Raw genomic sequence first — 13,052 nt, forward strand, 5'->3', positions numbered from 1 at the left:
CTACTCTTCCTCCTCCTCCTCCTCCTTCTTATACAATTCCTCCTCTCCCATCCCACAGTCCCGATAATAATGGTGCCAGTTTACATTATGTTTTCCCACACTCTTCATTTCATAAATAGCACAGATGTAAACCACAGCATGTGACCGTTTATGTGGTTAGACCATGTTTAAGAAACCCCACAAGCATCATCTATAGAAGGACGGATATTGAGCCATGTGAGTTTTTGGTCGGGTATAGTGATGTTGACTGAGGGCCAGGAGTGCAGGGATGAGCTCAGACAAAATACTGACCCATCATGACTGATCCGTGGTGTTTGATTTCAGCGGATTTAAAAGTGTTTTTTATCATTTAAAACAGGGCTGACCAGGCAGAAGCCCTCTGGGAAGGACAACAGGTCCTCAATCTCTCTTTAAGCCCCACAGCTCCATAATGAGAGTAAGGCGGGTTTAATTGGTTTTATAATGAGCCTTCTTGTAGGAAATTACACACAAAGTTGCACACGCACACATGCACATACTCACCTACGCACACAGGCATGCAAACAAAGACACATATACACTTGCATGCAAACACACTTACACACTGCACACTCACTCTTTTGATGGCTGCTCTCATTACATTTGTAGTTGTAAATTGTGTGCATGATCACTTGTTTGATCAATACACTATCAGGGATTATAGCATATCAGGAACACACACCCAATATGCAACAATCTCCATAGTACGATATTAGGCTCCATTTTCACTACACATAAAATCCAGACGAGATTTTGTTTAAATTTAGCCTCTTATAAAGCCATGTTATTATTAGTATTATTAATATTGTTACTATATGTTTGCTATGTTTCCCTTTGTCCTCTTCTATTTTGAGTGTATAGTATGTTTTGTGTGTCTTCCTTGTCTTTGTGTTTTATCACTATACTTTTGTCATGTCTTTGAAATCTTTATTTAATGTTTTATCATTTTGCACCAATTGAAATACAGTAAATGAATAAACTTAGCCACATATATGTGTTTCCGTCGTCCTTATCACAAAAATGATTGTGCTCCATCTTGGTTTTCCCGTGTAAATCAGGTGACAGCAATGCACCTGAAGCTGTTTGGCAACTGCCAAAAACACCAGAAGAGGAATAACTCCCGCACTGTAGCAGTTTAGTTACAACACTAACAGCTTAGCTAACAAGAATCCATAAAGGAATTATTTTTATGAACTACAGCGATACAAAAATGTTATCATCTGTCACTCAGGCTGCTCCCTGACCCACACAGATCATTCAGCGATTGGACTTATCAGGGATCAGATACATGCTACAAAACCTCAGTGCGCCTTCTGTATGATCGTATTTGTTGAAATCACTTTTCCTGTCGTTTTAATGAGACATGGAGAGCGATGACTTAAGAATCTCATTCTAATTTTCGTGTCACTTCAGCCTCCGTTGACCCTGTGAGGAGGAACATGGCAATTGGATTTCAGTCCACCTCAGATGTGTCTTGGTTGCATTTGCACACATTGCAGCCATCTACCCGTATATCAAAAAAGCTATCTGATCCGCTCGAGATGCATGAAGTGACTCAGTGTAAATGTGGTCTTATTCAAGTAGTTAGGACATTACTTTATGGTCAATATCAAGGACTACATATTTTTGAAAAAACTCAGTTAACCTCCATTTAAAATTCAAGCAGATTCCCCTTGTGTGGTCCATGTCGTGTAACAGAAGAACTGAACTGATGTGCCATTAATACCACATGTTACGACCTCAGTGAGCTTCTCATTTTACTCTCTCTCTACAGCTGTCAAGGATATATATATTTAACCCACGAATAATATTTAAGCCAATAACAGCAATATCCTTCCTGCTGCTGAGGTTCCCTTGCAGAATCTGCGATGGATATAAACAACCCAGCTTAGTATGGCTTCCACAAACAGATATGCAACCTGAGCCCATGTGCTCTTAACGAAAACAGCCTCCCTTTCTCGTGTCTGGGTTTGCATCTTAAATGCTCGGCTGCACTCTCATCCTGTGAGAGCCAAAGAAAACACAAAAAAAAAAACAGACTTCTAAGATGTCACTTGGCTTGAGTCGGGCTGGCTCCGTTGTAAAACTGCCAGACCTTGAGCAATACACCCACCCAAATGTCTCTCCCCTGAGTATTTACATATGGGGCTGATTTTGAGATTCATTTGAGGCGATGATTTTATTCATGTTGAGAGGAAGGATACATGTAACCCCTGCTTTTCCGCTGCAGATTGGGAAACCTTGTAAAGCAGATGATTACTATGTTTATGTGGTAATGGTCGTCCAATCTTCAAAAGAGTGTGTCCATATGTGGTCAGCCAGTCTGTGCCTTCCAGATTCACCCGGCTAACCTTAACATATGGATGATGACCCAGCAGGCATGGAGCACTCTGTTCAACCAATCATTCCCAATCTGCCACTCTGACAAGGTTTCATCTGTCCCTGAAGACCGCTCTGTCCGACTCAAACCACACATGCTACAACAAACTTGTCTCCATCAGTCTTTACATGACATTTGGCTGGAAATCAGTGAGTCATCTTGCATGCAAACATTCAGTTTACAGTATTGTTTTTCATATAAAAACCACCAAAAGTAAAGAAGTTACAATTTGGCAAGAAACCGCACATAAATCTTCCATTGCACTGGAAAAGGGGCACAGAATGAAAATACACGCAAGACTAGATCTAAAGTAGATGTACACAGACTGTAAGCAAGACAGATTTTGGCACAGGCTTGACTCAATATTGTGACATGGGGCATGCAGCGACATAAGGGCCAGACAACTGGCCACCTTTAAGGTCGAGTGGCTGTGCATATGGTCCGATCGAGGATGACAGCCGAGGAGAGCGGGCATTGATTAGCCCATATATCCATCACGGCTCTGTGAATGCTAATGAGACGTAGCTCGGGATAGAGCTGAGCCGCAGCGGCTAATGAAACAGAAGAGCGTTCAGGGGAGGAGGGGTCACTGAGGTGGAGATGTGTATTACAGGACAGGGCTAATCATTCAGCCATCACATTAACTACAGTCACAAAGAGAGGCGTATTGATCGCAGCCACTAGATACGTTGTAAGTGCCTATTCCTAAACGCAATTAGCAACTGGGTCGGAAGAGAGGTCGTGGCGCGTGTGTGTACGTGTTCGTTCATGTGTGTTTTTTGAGGGTTATTGTTGAAAGCCATGCAATTGCAGCAGCCAGATTTTCAGTTCTCCCTAACCTTCAGCTGCATGGCAAGCTTCCAAGTCTTCATACCACAATTTCTACAACTTAACCACAGTCTCCTCTCAGTCTCTGCATGTTCACGTCTTTTCTCTCTCCTTGAGGACATGGTTTCCTGTTCTCTGTTTCCTGTCCTCCTCCGTATGGCCCCCATCCCTCCAATCATTCCCATTGTTTGTCGGGTTCCCATGGCCCACCAACAAAAGCCGTGGGAGGGGGACAGTGGAACAATTCATGGCACCCGTATGGTCTTCATTTTCCTGACCGCAATGCAGTCACGGTCCTCTTGTGTGTTTCCATTTGTGTGGCCGAGCAAGAGAAAGAAAAGAAAGACAGGGAAGAGAGGACAAAGGGAGTTGGAGAGAGAGACGGAGCTGCTAAATAAAGCTGCTGTCAGGAAAAGCAGACAGACGGACACCTTTCTGTTATCACAAAATTGCCTCTCTTAATACCACTTACTATTTCAGCTGCACTAAGACATCTAATGTGACGTGCTCTGCAGACTTTTACCCGCGGGTCCAGCTCCCTCCTTGCAGTTATGAAAATCCTTTTAATTTGGCCTCAAACACCTACAGCCCGTACTCCTCCCTTCCTCTGAAACTCTATTCTAATGATTTCAATCACCAGATCTCCCCTTCCTGGCCCCCCTTAGAAACCGTGACTTTGAAAAGTTCAAGTCATTTAGCCATGCACTGGAGAATCTCTCCACCCCGTCAATGCTCAATAAGCCATAATGAATCCACTATTTGCACATGAGAGTATTTGACTAAGGCTTTATTTGCAGTGAGCTTAACATTTTCAACCATTTCAAGGGAAATACTGCCGCTGAGTAGCTGCGGCCTCTGAAGTAATGTGCCGGCCCGTTTTTTATTTTGTTCAACGCTGCACCCGCTTTATATTGCAGTGTGAGCGTCCTTCAAATTATATTTACCAGCACTGAGCTAGTTCTCTTACAGTGATTGAACAGTAAAGGCATCAGTGGCTTGCTCAAGAGCAGTGTTCAGGCAGCTGCAGGAATCAAATTTGTGATGCTTCATTTAAAGGACAGTTTCTCCGCCTAGACCTCCCTCCCCGGCCTGTAGAGACTATTGTCTATCTGAGGGGAAATCTTCGAGCACACTTTGAAAGGTTTAATCATATATTAAAATATTACTGCTGCGTTGTGGCAAATGATTGATTTTCCCTCTGAAATGGGATACACACTAATCACACGAAATATTAGTAGGAACATCTTGATATTGAGTTGCACAATCCACTTCCACTGTGTGCTATTATAGTCCTTCTGAGCATCACTGTGCTTTGCAAAAACATTTCCTCAGAAAAATCAATTCCACTCAACACCTGTTATGTGTTTGATGCTGCCACAGTGTAAGCATAGGTATAATGCCATTCTACAGTGAGTGTGCTGCTTGCTTACTTACTTCCTGGGCTAAAGTAGGATAGAGACAAAAATCTGCTGTCATTCCTACAAGAAGTGGAACAGAATATAAAACATGGGGAAATGTGTTTGTAGTTTTATAATTAGTTTATTATAGAATAATACTAATCATAAGGCATATATAAACTACTACTTTTGCGTGCACTACATTAATAGTGAAAGAGGAATCAATAGGAATGGAAGTTGTTTTGTAGTCACATGCCCCACACACTGTCCAATCGTATATGACTAGACTCAGACGTCAGGGCTACTTGACTATGGAAATACTATGTGTAGACTCCAACTGTGATTGGTCTGCTCGGGCTGCTTGTGTTTTCTCCTACACGTTTCTGATGCTGCTGGAGATTGTTGACAGTGAAGACAACATGGACAAGTTGAAGAAAAGACTACATAATCTGCTGCTTTTCAGTCAACCACATCTTGCAAAAACTATTTCCGCTGCAAACCTTCTGCTTACTGTGATCATCGCTCTATATCACAGCAAATGAAAGAATTAAAACACAGTGATTGCATGGCAATAGTCTCCTATTCAGTAATTAGAGAAGACAAACCTTCCCATGGTTTGCTCTATTGCACAAAGTGGATGAAAGATGGTAAACACAGTTACTGTTGGGAACATAATTAAAGAATTATACAGCCTGATCATGTACATCTGTGATGCTGTGGTGCTATCAACGGGTGAAAACTAATGCTGAACTAAAAACCTAAATCTTCGCCGTAGGTATCTACAGCAGGCCTTTAGTTAACCCCTTGCATCAAGTACAAATCCATTTATAACGAAGCACTGTTACTCAAACAGAATCATGATTCTCTTTACTGATGCAAATCGTTTTGTTCAGCTCAGTCAGTAGTCAATGGGTGCTATTCACTAATATTTTGTAAGATAAGGGCTCACTTCATCATTTAAACATGCATGAGTACACACATCAGTAAGCTATCACGTCACTGTTCATAATTATGCTGCTGCTTGTGACTGCTGCACTGTTTATAAGGTCAGTAGCTCAGCAACCACCTGTCTGCTACAGTCGTTCGATAAGCTCAATGCATAAGGTAACGTACATTAACTGAGCTGTTACACATAAACATTACAACAACGGCTAAGCTGACAATGGTGTTGTCAGCTACCAATTAGGCCAGCCCTAACGCTACAGATTCGGTCAGAGACAATGAGGATTCAATACACCCAGTTCAGCCGTGTGGAATTTGCATTAAAGATTTGTTTGTACATGTACCACCTACTCTCGCCACCTAACCAAGCCGCCTCATGCATGAGCATTTACGTCTATGTTTATCTCAATATGTTTACATGTTGATTTAAATGTTGTGTCACCAAACTCAAACGTGCATTATTTTTGCAATAAATGGTTAACACCTTAATGTGACTGTACTGACTGAAATCCTAATCTTGCACTCACTGGGTCCCACTAGCTTTTTGCTAACAAGTGGAAACTGTGTCATCAGTGCCACGGAAAGTAGCATCAATCTACACCTCCTGCCTTGAGACTGGAATAGATTTAAATAAGAGAGAGTGGCTTTTACCTGGATTCACCTCATTAGCGTACGTCATGCAAAGTGTAAAAGCCCCTTTTGTATTCAGCACAGAGCTACCCCCAGGGTCATATTACTCAGCTAAAATCAACCACCTCAGGCAACAGAACTGTGGCAGATGATGAGAGAAATGCCCTGTTATATCTAGAATAGGAGCGGCCTAATCGAGAGACATTGACGGACACATCCATATGCTGCATGGAGCCTGGATGGTGAGACTGTTGGTTATCCCTGTGACCTTTCACCCCGGTCACACCCTTCCCGTGGCAGGCCTGACCTTTGCAATGGCCCTGCTGCCGGAGTGATCTGCTGATGGCATTTATTGTCATGCCCCATTTCCACTCTGCCTGTCCATTTAAGGGTGATGGAATAACATTCGAGAGGTGACCCGTGCTCCTCGGAGGCTCCTGGGAGTCTGAATCATGGCTGCACACTCTGTCAGTGTAATGACAAACTCTGGCCTTTAGACGCTCTGCACTTAACACAGTAATGATGGATTATTCGCTCTCTTCACCCCAACTTACTGCTCACTTCCTGAACACATGCAAAACCTACTTTTTGCTTCCTTGGTCTACCTTCTCTTTCTTCCGAAATCTGTCCCTCTCTCTTGTTCTTACTTAATATCCTGTCTTTTCACCTCTGTTGTTTCCCTCTTCCTTCCCTTTGCTGTTCTTTTGCCTTTGTCTCACACTGTCTCAGTTTATCCCTTTTTCTGTCAGGCTATCTTGTCTTTTTCCCCCAATGGCTCATCCAATGAAAGAGCTGCAGCGATGCTATCTGTGCTCCCAGTCTGAGCCATGTGTGTGTGTGTGTGTGTGTGTGTGTGTGTGTCAGACAGATTGCTCCTCATAAGACTGAGGCCCCCAGGCTAATGTCACAACAGTCCTCTCACACATTTCCTCAGTCAGTTGCAGGCTGTACGACTGTGCAGTAAGCAGAGCCCGCGGTGCTACCAAGTCAATCCAGTTAGATCAAAGAGTGAGCCTTATAAGAACTTGATTATAATATATCATTACAGTATGCATTTGAAATGAAACATGATGGACAACGAGCTAAATCGACTTCATGAACCTCTCAGAAAGAGGTCATCTTATGTCTGTGAGTCTGATGTAAGGGATCCTACAGTGGTGAAAAACATCACTAGGAAAGATTTGAGTGGATGATACATTCCTGTTTTCTGTTCATCAATTTAGTAACACGTCTATAGCGTATTTTAGTTTGCTTTGCTTTGCTTTGCTCACCTACCGTATCATGTTAAAGTTGTTCAGCGAGTGAGAACACACCCCAATATATCACAGTACACCATTAAGGGGTCAGTATGCTTTAAACAAAGTCAGATTGTCAAACCCCCCCACCCCTCCCCATGTCCACATCACTCAGTGATTGGCCAAGTGTGCGGAGTCGAGTATGTAGTCTACAGCGGAAACAATTAGACATGATTGATTCAACTATTTGAATATTCAATTTATTGTTTGTCGTTTTTTCAAGCAAAGATACCTGACTTTAGCTTCTCAGATGGGAGCATTTGAGGCTTTTCCTTCTCATAAATGACAGTGAACTAAATATCTTTGGGTTTTGGACTGTTATCTGTTCAATTTCACATTTTATAGCCAAAACGATTAACCGATTAATTGAGAAAATAATCGGCAGTCAGGATTTGAACTTCTCTCTCAAGCTCTCTTTTTTTCATCATTTACTACTTCATCAGTTTTTGAATGTACAAACACGAGTTCAACACTATGAATGCCTTTGAGATGAGTCTGTCTGAAAGTGTGCGACATTATCCCAATTTGAGTGTTTATTGTTTATCGCCCCTCCCTATGACAGCAGGCTTTTCCCTCCACCTTGGCCTGGCCGTTAATACAGCTATTAGCACTCGTCATTTGAACTAGTTCCTTTCGATCATATCCTGGCCTTTAGACTTGTCAGTACTCTGTATTGATGATCAATCCCTACACCTGGCTCTGACTAATGTTAGGCTTTGAAACACAAATTAGACTTGTTAGACAAGTAAATTATTCATGGAAATCATTATATTTTGTCATGCCTCATCAGGTGAAGGATTTAGGGGAGCGATGAACCTGCCTAAAAGATACAGAGAACACTTAATAGTGTTTATAAACATGTAAAAATTCATGTCAAGTACACAGAGGTAATGTTCAAAATCAGTGAAGGGGTCCTTTAAGTACTTTGTAATGCTAAAAGCTATTCAAACCAAAATTCACCAGGACAGTGTTAAACAAGAGGCACCAGAGCTGCATAATATCCTGTTACTAATACAACTCATACAAAGGAATTGAAGGAACAGACGTGTGCTTCAGTTTTGGCTCAAGTAGTCACGGCTGGAAATTTACATCGATTTGTCCTCGTCTGAGAGCACCGGTCCGAAAGCTGAAGCACAAGATGTAGTACTGCATGATTACTGCACCTTTGTTCAGCTGCATAATGTCCCACCGTAATCACCGTGATATATCAAGCACAACCAGCCATGCTAATTACGCCATTAATTGAGCAGATTATTGCATTAATTAGTGTTAATGGATTAAAGATCATTATTACATAAATGTGCCATGACTGTGAGACACAAAAGCAGCTATGGGCGATGTATCTCAGTGGTGTCTTTCTCACGGACAGCTGAAAAATGATTTTTATAGTTATGTAAGACAATAAAGGGAAATTCTGCCAATTTTACAACACAGCCTGCTGAGGAGAAAGTAACCCTGATGATGTCACAATGATGTCATCAGGGTTATCTTGGTCTTGGCTTGGGCCCTTAAAATTCTTAACAGAGCGTTAATTGCTTTGAGTAGATAAGTGAAGTAATTTGTCATCAGGAGGATCTGGTTGCAGTTGGTTGTTGAGAATTAGAAGTTCACTGAAAACAGCCAGAGTACCAATCCCTGAGTATCTAAGTTCAGCATGTCTGTTACTGTATTACTGTTCTCACCTTTTTCAGCCGTCCACTCCTGGTCCCCAGGAAGACCACACTGTGTCCATTGTAGACGTAGGAGGTGACAGAGGTCAGCCTGTCCCTGCTCTCAGTGTACACCGTCTGACCCGACACCAGCTGGGAACCCCCCAGGGGCTGGTTTATATCCAGGCCGCAGAAGTGATCATCGATGGGAACAGGCTGCATGGAGAGAGGGAGGGATGGGTGAAGATGAAGAAAGCATTAAGAGCATGATGGCCGAGAGGTGTTTTTTGAGAAGACGTGGGGAAGAAAACAGGCGAAGAGGTGAAAGGAAGAAAAGGGGAGAGAGTGAAAGGAAAGAGGAGTGAGGATGACAGATATAAAGAGGGGAGGTGGAGGGAACGAGAGAGAAGGAAGAGCGTAAGTGGGAGCCCGAAAAATGACAGAGATCACTGTAGACACATGCGACTATAAGAGGAGAACTCAAACTGACTTCTGGCAAGCGTAACATGAATTAAGTGCACAATTTTCAGGGTTAAAAACGGTTACTTCAAAAGGGTTTGGGCTGCTGCGTTTATCAACAAGCCTCGGAGCGGGCAAATTTGCGGAGCAGACTAATTGCTGATGGCAAACACGAGAAACGCTGTGTATTTTGCGCCTGTTTCTGTGATTTGTAGATCGCTTGATCTGACATCACACAAACACACAGCACAAGAGATGTCAGGTTTTGATTAAGCATCAAAGAGAGCAGCATGCTAAGCAGTCCTGTTACATCTACTAACATGCACCTCAAACATTTGCTAATTGCCTGTCACTCAGTGTATAAATCTACCTTTTTAGGGCAGCTAATTTCTTGTTTCACATCTCCTACTTCTTATGCACATATTAGTCCTTACTGTGCTTTTTCTTTCATCAAGCAATGTGCCTGAGCTTTACTGAAAGTGATCAGTGAAGCGAACTTAATATCTCACCCCACGCTCTAAAATAAGCCATTTTCTTTCTGGCTAGTATGTGAGCGTTCAACTCTTCTCTTTTGAACCTTTTTTTGAACAGTTGCATTCCTTACTTTTGATTGCAAGCAAAATTGCCGGACTGAAATTCTGCTGCTGAAATTTTTAATGTCACAGCTATTATATCACCTTGGAAAGGGGCATCAGAAAATATAAGGGATATAAGGGATTTTGGACAGACATTCAAGGTCCCCAGAGGATGAATCCTACTGACTTTGGTGGTGCCCTGATTTGTTTTTTGGTGAAATGTCTCAACAACTATTGGATTGATTGCCATAAAATCTGGCACAGACAATGAATTGTATTTACGAGCAAATACCTGCAGAACTAATGACATTACCACTAGCCTCAGCTGTACTTTGTTTCGTGCAAATGATGAGATTTTAGCATGCTAACGCTCTAGATAGTGAACATGGTAAACATTATACCTGCTATATATCTGTATGTTAGCATTTACATTGTGAGCATGCTGAAATAAGCATTTAGCTTAAAGCATCACTGTAGACTCTTTTGTCTTATTACCCCAATAATTGGCAGATTGCAGCAGAATACTCAGGAAGGAAAATATCTGAAGTCAGTATCGGCCTCAAAAAGCCGTGTTGGTGCTCTTTGGCTGTTGATCTTTCACTGAGTAATAATCATGTAACCAAGCAAACACAGTATCTAATGATCAATCATCAAAACTGAACCTCTGCGTTTCATTTACAGTCCATTTTAGACATAAAGCCCTTTGGTTAACGGTGTAGTGAGACTTAATTATTGCATTGTTATGAGGGTCTGTCCTCCCTCAGTTGCTTTTATGAATAACATTACAACTTATTTGTTTGATGGCATGGTGGAATCAAAGTACATGTTGGGAACCACCAGAGCGATGGATGTGATGAATATCATTGTTTTCATGGTTCGCTTTCAACTTGTTTCCATGAAAGCCTCTCATTATGCAGAATTATAGCTTTTACAAAGGCACAGACTTGGACATTTACAAGAAAGCCCTTTTCTCAAGATCAAGAACAGGTCTCAGAGGGTTCAAATACTGCTGACAGCGACAAGAGTAGAAGGAAGGAGAAGGGAGAGAGAGGGGGAGAGAAAGGGGAGGAGAAGAAGGCGGGAGTCATTGCCCAAACCCCTGAATGAAATCAAAGCTCCATACAAAACTCCTCTGATTAGCATTGTGGAATTAATCTCCTCCAGCTCTTCTGCTCTCGTGGGATCCTGAAAACCTGAATGGTGTCTCCAGCACAGCTCTGGCTGCCTGCCTATCAGCTATTTAGGCTGCAATCATGGTGGTGGATCATCAAAGAGCCAACTTTCAGTAAATCTATATCAATGCTGCTCACCACCCTGTGGGTTTCATAGTTGGCCTAAACACGTGTATGTTATACTGTAGGAAGCAAAATCAAATAGCTCAGTGCTTTTCTCTCTTTAAGTCCACCTACCGCCTTGGTGCACTGCACGTCCTTTCCCAGCAGCCAGTGCAGTTCCAGGTTTCCCTCTCCCTGGTAGCAGGACTGCAGCCGCTCCTTGATGCGTGTGTTGATGTCTTGGATGGTGAAGACGCAGAGAGCCGAGTGATCTGGAGGGTCGTGGCACTGCTTCTGTCCCTTGGAGAACACTGCAAATAGCACGTCCTCCTGGGCGCTGATGTTGAGCGACTTTGCCAGAACCCTGCCGGCCTTGGACAGGTAAGCCGCCTGCAGCAGACGGTACTCCTCGCCTCTGTGTACGCACCCCACAGGAAGCGACACATATGAGTGGAACTTCTTGTCACCTTTGCAGAGGCGGATGATGCGAGAGGTGTAAAACAGGTCGCCAGGGGAGCTGCCGGCGGGCATCCCATTCTCAGGCGTCTCCGGCTGGACGGTCATGAAGTAGACGAAGCTGCCGCTAGCGAAGCCGTAGATGTAATAGATGTCAAAGTGTGGGACAAGAGCGAGTGTGTCCGAGGGGATTTTAATGAGAGAGGAAACAAAGTCAGTGTGAAGCTCGTAGTCCAGCATGGCAGAGGATTCTGGGTCGCGAGGCAGCTTGCGGCTGGAGATAGTTGGGAAGTAGTCCTGTTTGCCACCAACGGCCGTGCCGATGTACAGAGTCGCGTCCTGACCCTGCGAGGGCACAACAACCCCGTACATCGTCCCTGTCTGGTTGTCACTGGACAGGTAGTGTTCTTTCTTGTGCGTGGGCTCCACGAGGATGAACAAGTCATCCAGCCTCATTAGCTTGCAGACTCCCTGGTAGAGACTGCCGCAGGCCAGCAGCCGATTGTGAGAGTAGTCGACTAGCAACAGTTTGTTAACGTTGTCAGTAGAGGCAAGAGGCTCCGAACAGGGCTGGACAATCAGTGGAGGATAACATGCTTTGTTGTCATACTCTGGCCCCGTATCATGGGACACCAGGAGGGTGAGATTAGCTGACAACTTGTAGATTCGGTTCACAGCTCCGATGTACAGAGCCCCAGTAGACTGATGCACAGTCAGGTGGTTCAGCGACCACTCCCTCCTCTCTGATTGGAAGGTGTTCAGAGTCTGTCCAACAGTCGTCTTTTGATTCACAGAGATTAGAGTCAATAGCAACAGTGCCAGGGGCCATGACATGACCTTAAGAGGGCCGTGACCTTTAGTGAGGCCGCAGTAAGTCCATCCTTTATCCAAGCACATTCCCATCCCCACAGGGCTAAGAAAAATACCGAGCTCAGACAAAACACCTGGGATCATGTGGCAGCAAGGAGCAGGATTGTGCTGAAAACGATGAGCTGAAGTGCAGTCTTGTGATCTTCACATATTTCTGAAAGAGAAAAGAGAGATATTTGTTTTAAACTCAAAAGGTCCTTGATTCTTTCAAGAGTGAAAAACTGCTTTCAGAGTATCATTAGACACAAAGCCAGAAATATATGTGCTTGTTTTCCCCTC

General features: G+C 43.3%; 1 protein-coding gene across 1 annotated transcript in view; it reads right to left on the reverse strand.

Annotated features, from left to right (window-relative positions):
* LOC139282961 (plexin-A2-like) overlaps positions 1 to 12,806 on the reverse strand; it is a 55,657-nt gene extending 42,851 nt beyond the window's left edge. Inside the window, exons 1-2 of the mRNA XM_070902882.1 lie at positions 11,583 to 12,806; positions 9,173 to 9,355 (exon numbers count right to left, since the gene is read on the reverse strand). Of these exons, the coding sequence (XP_070758983.1) occupies positions 9,173 to 9,355; positions 11,583 to 12,806 (1,407 nt within the window). The remainder of the gene's footprint in view (positions 1 to 9,172; positions 9,356 to 11,582) is intronic.
* Between the last annotated feature and the right edge of the window lie 246 nt (positions 12,807 to 13,052).

Source organism: Enoplosus armatus, chromosome 3, assembly GCF_043641665.1.
Source record: "Enoplosus armatus isolate fEnoArm2 chromosome 3, fEnoArm2.hap1, whole genome shotgun sequence".
NCBI classification, from domain to species: domain Eukaryota; kingdom Metazoa; phylum Chordata; class Actinopteri; order Centrarchiformes; family Enoplosidae; genus Enoplosus; species Enoplosus armatus.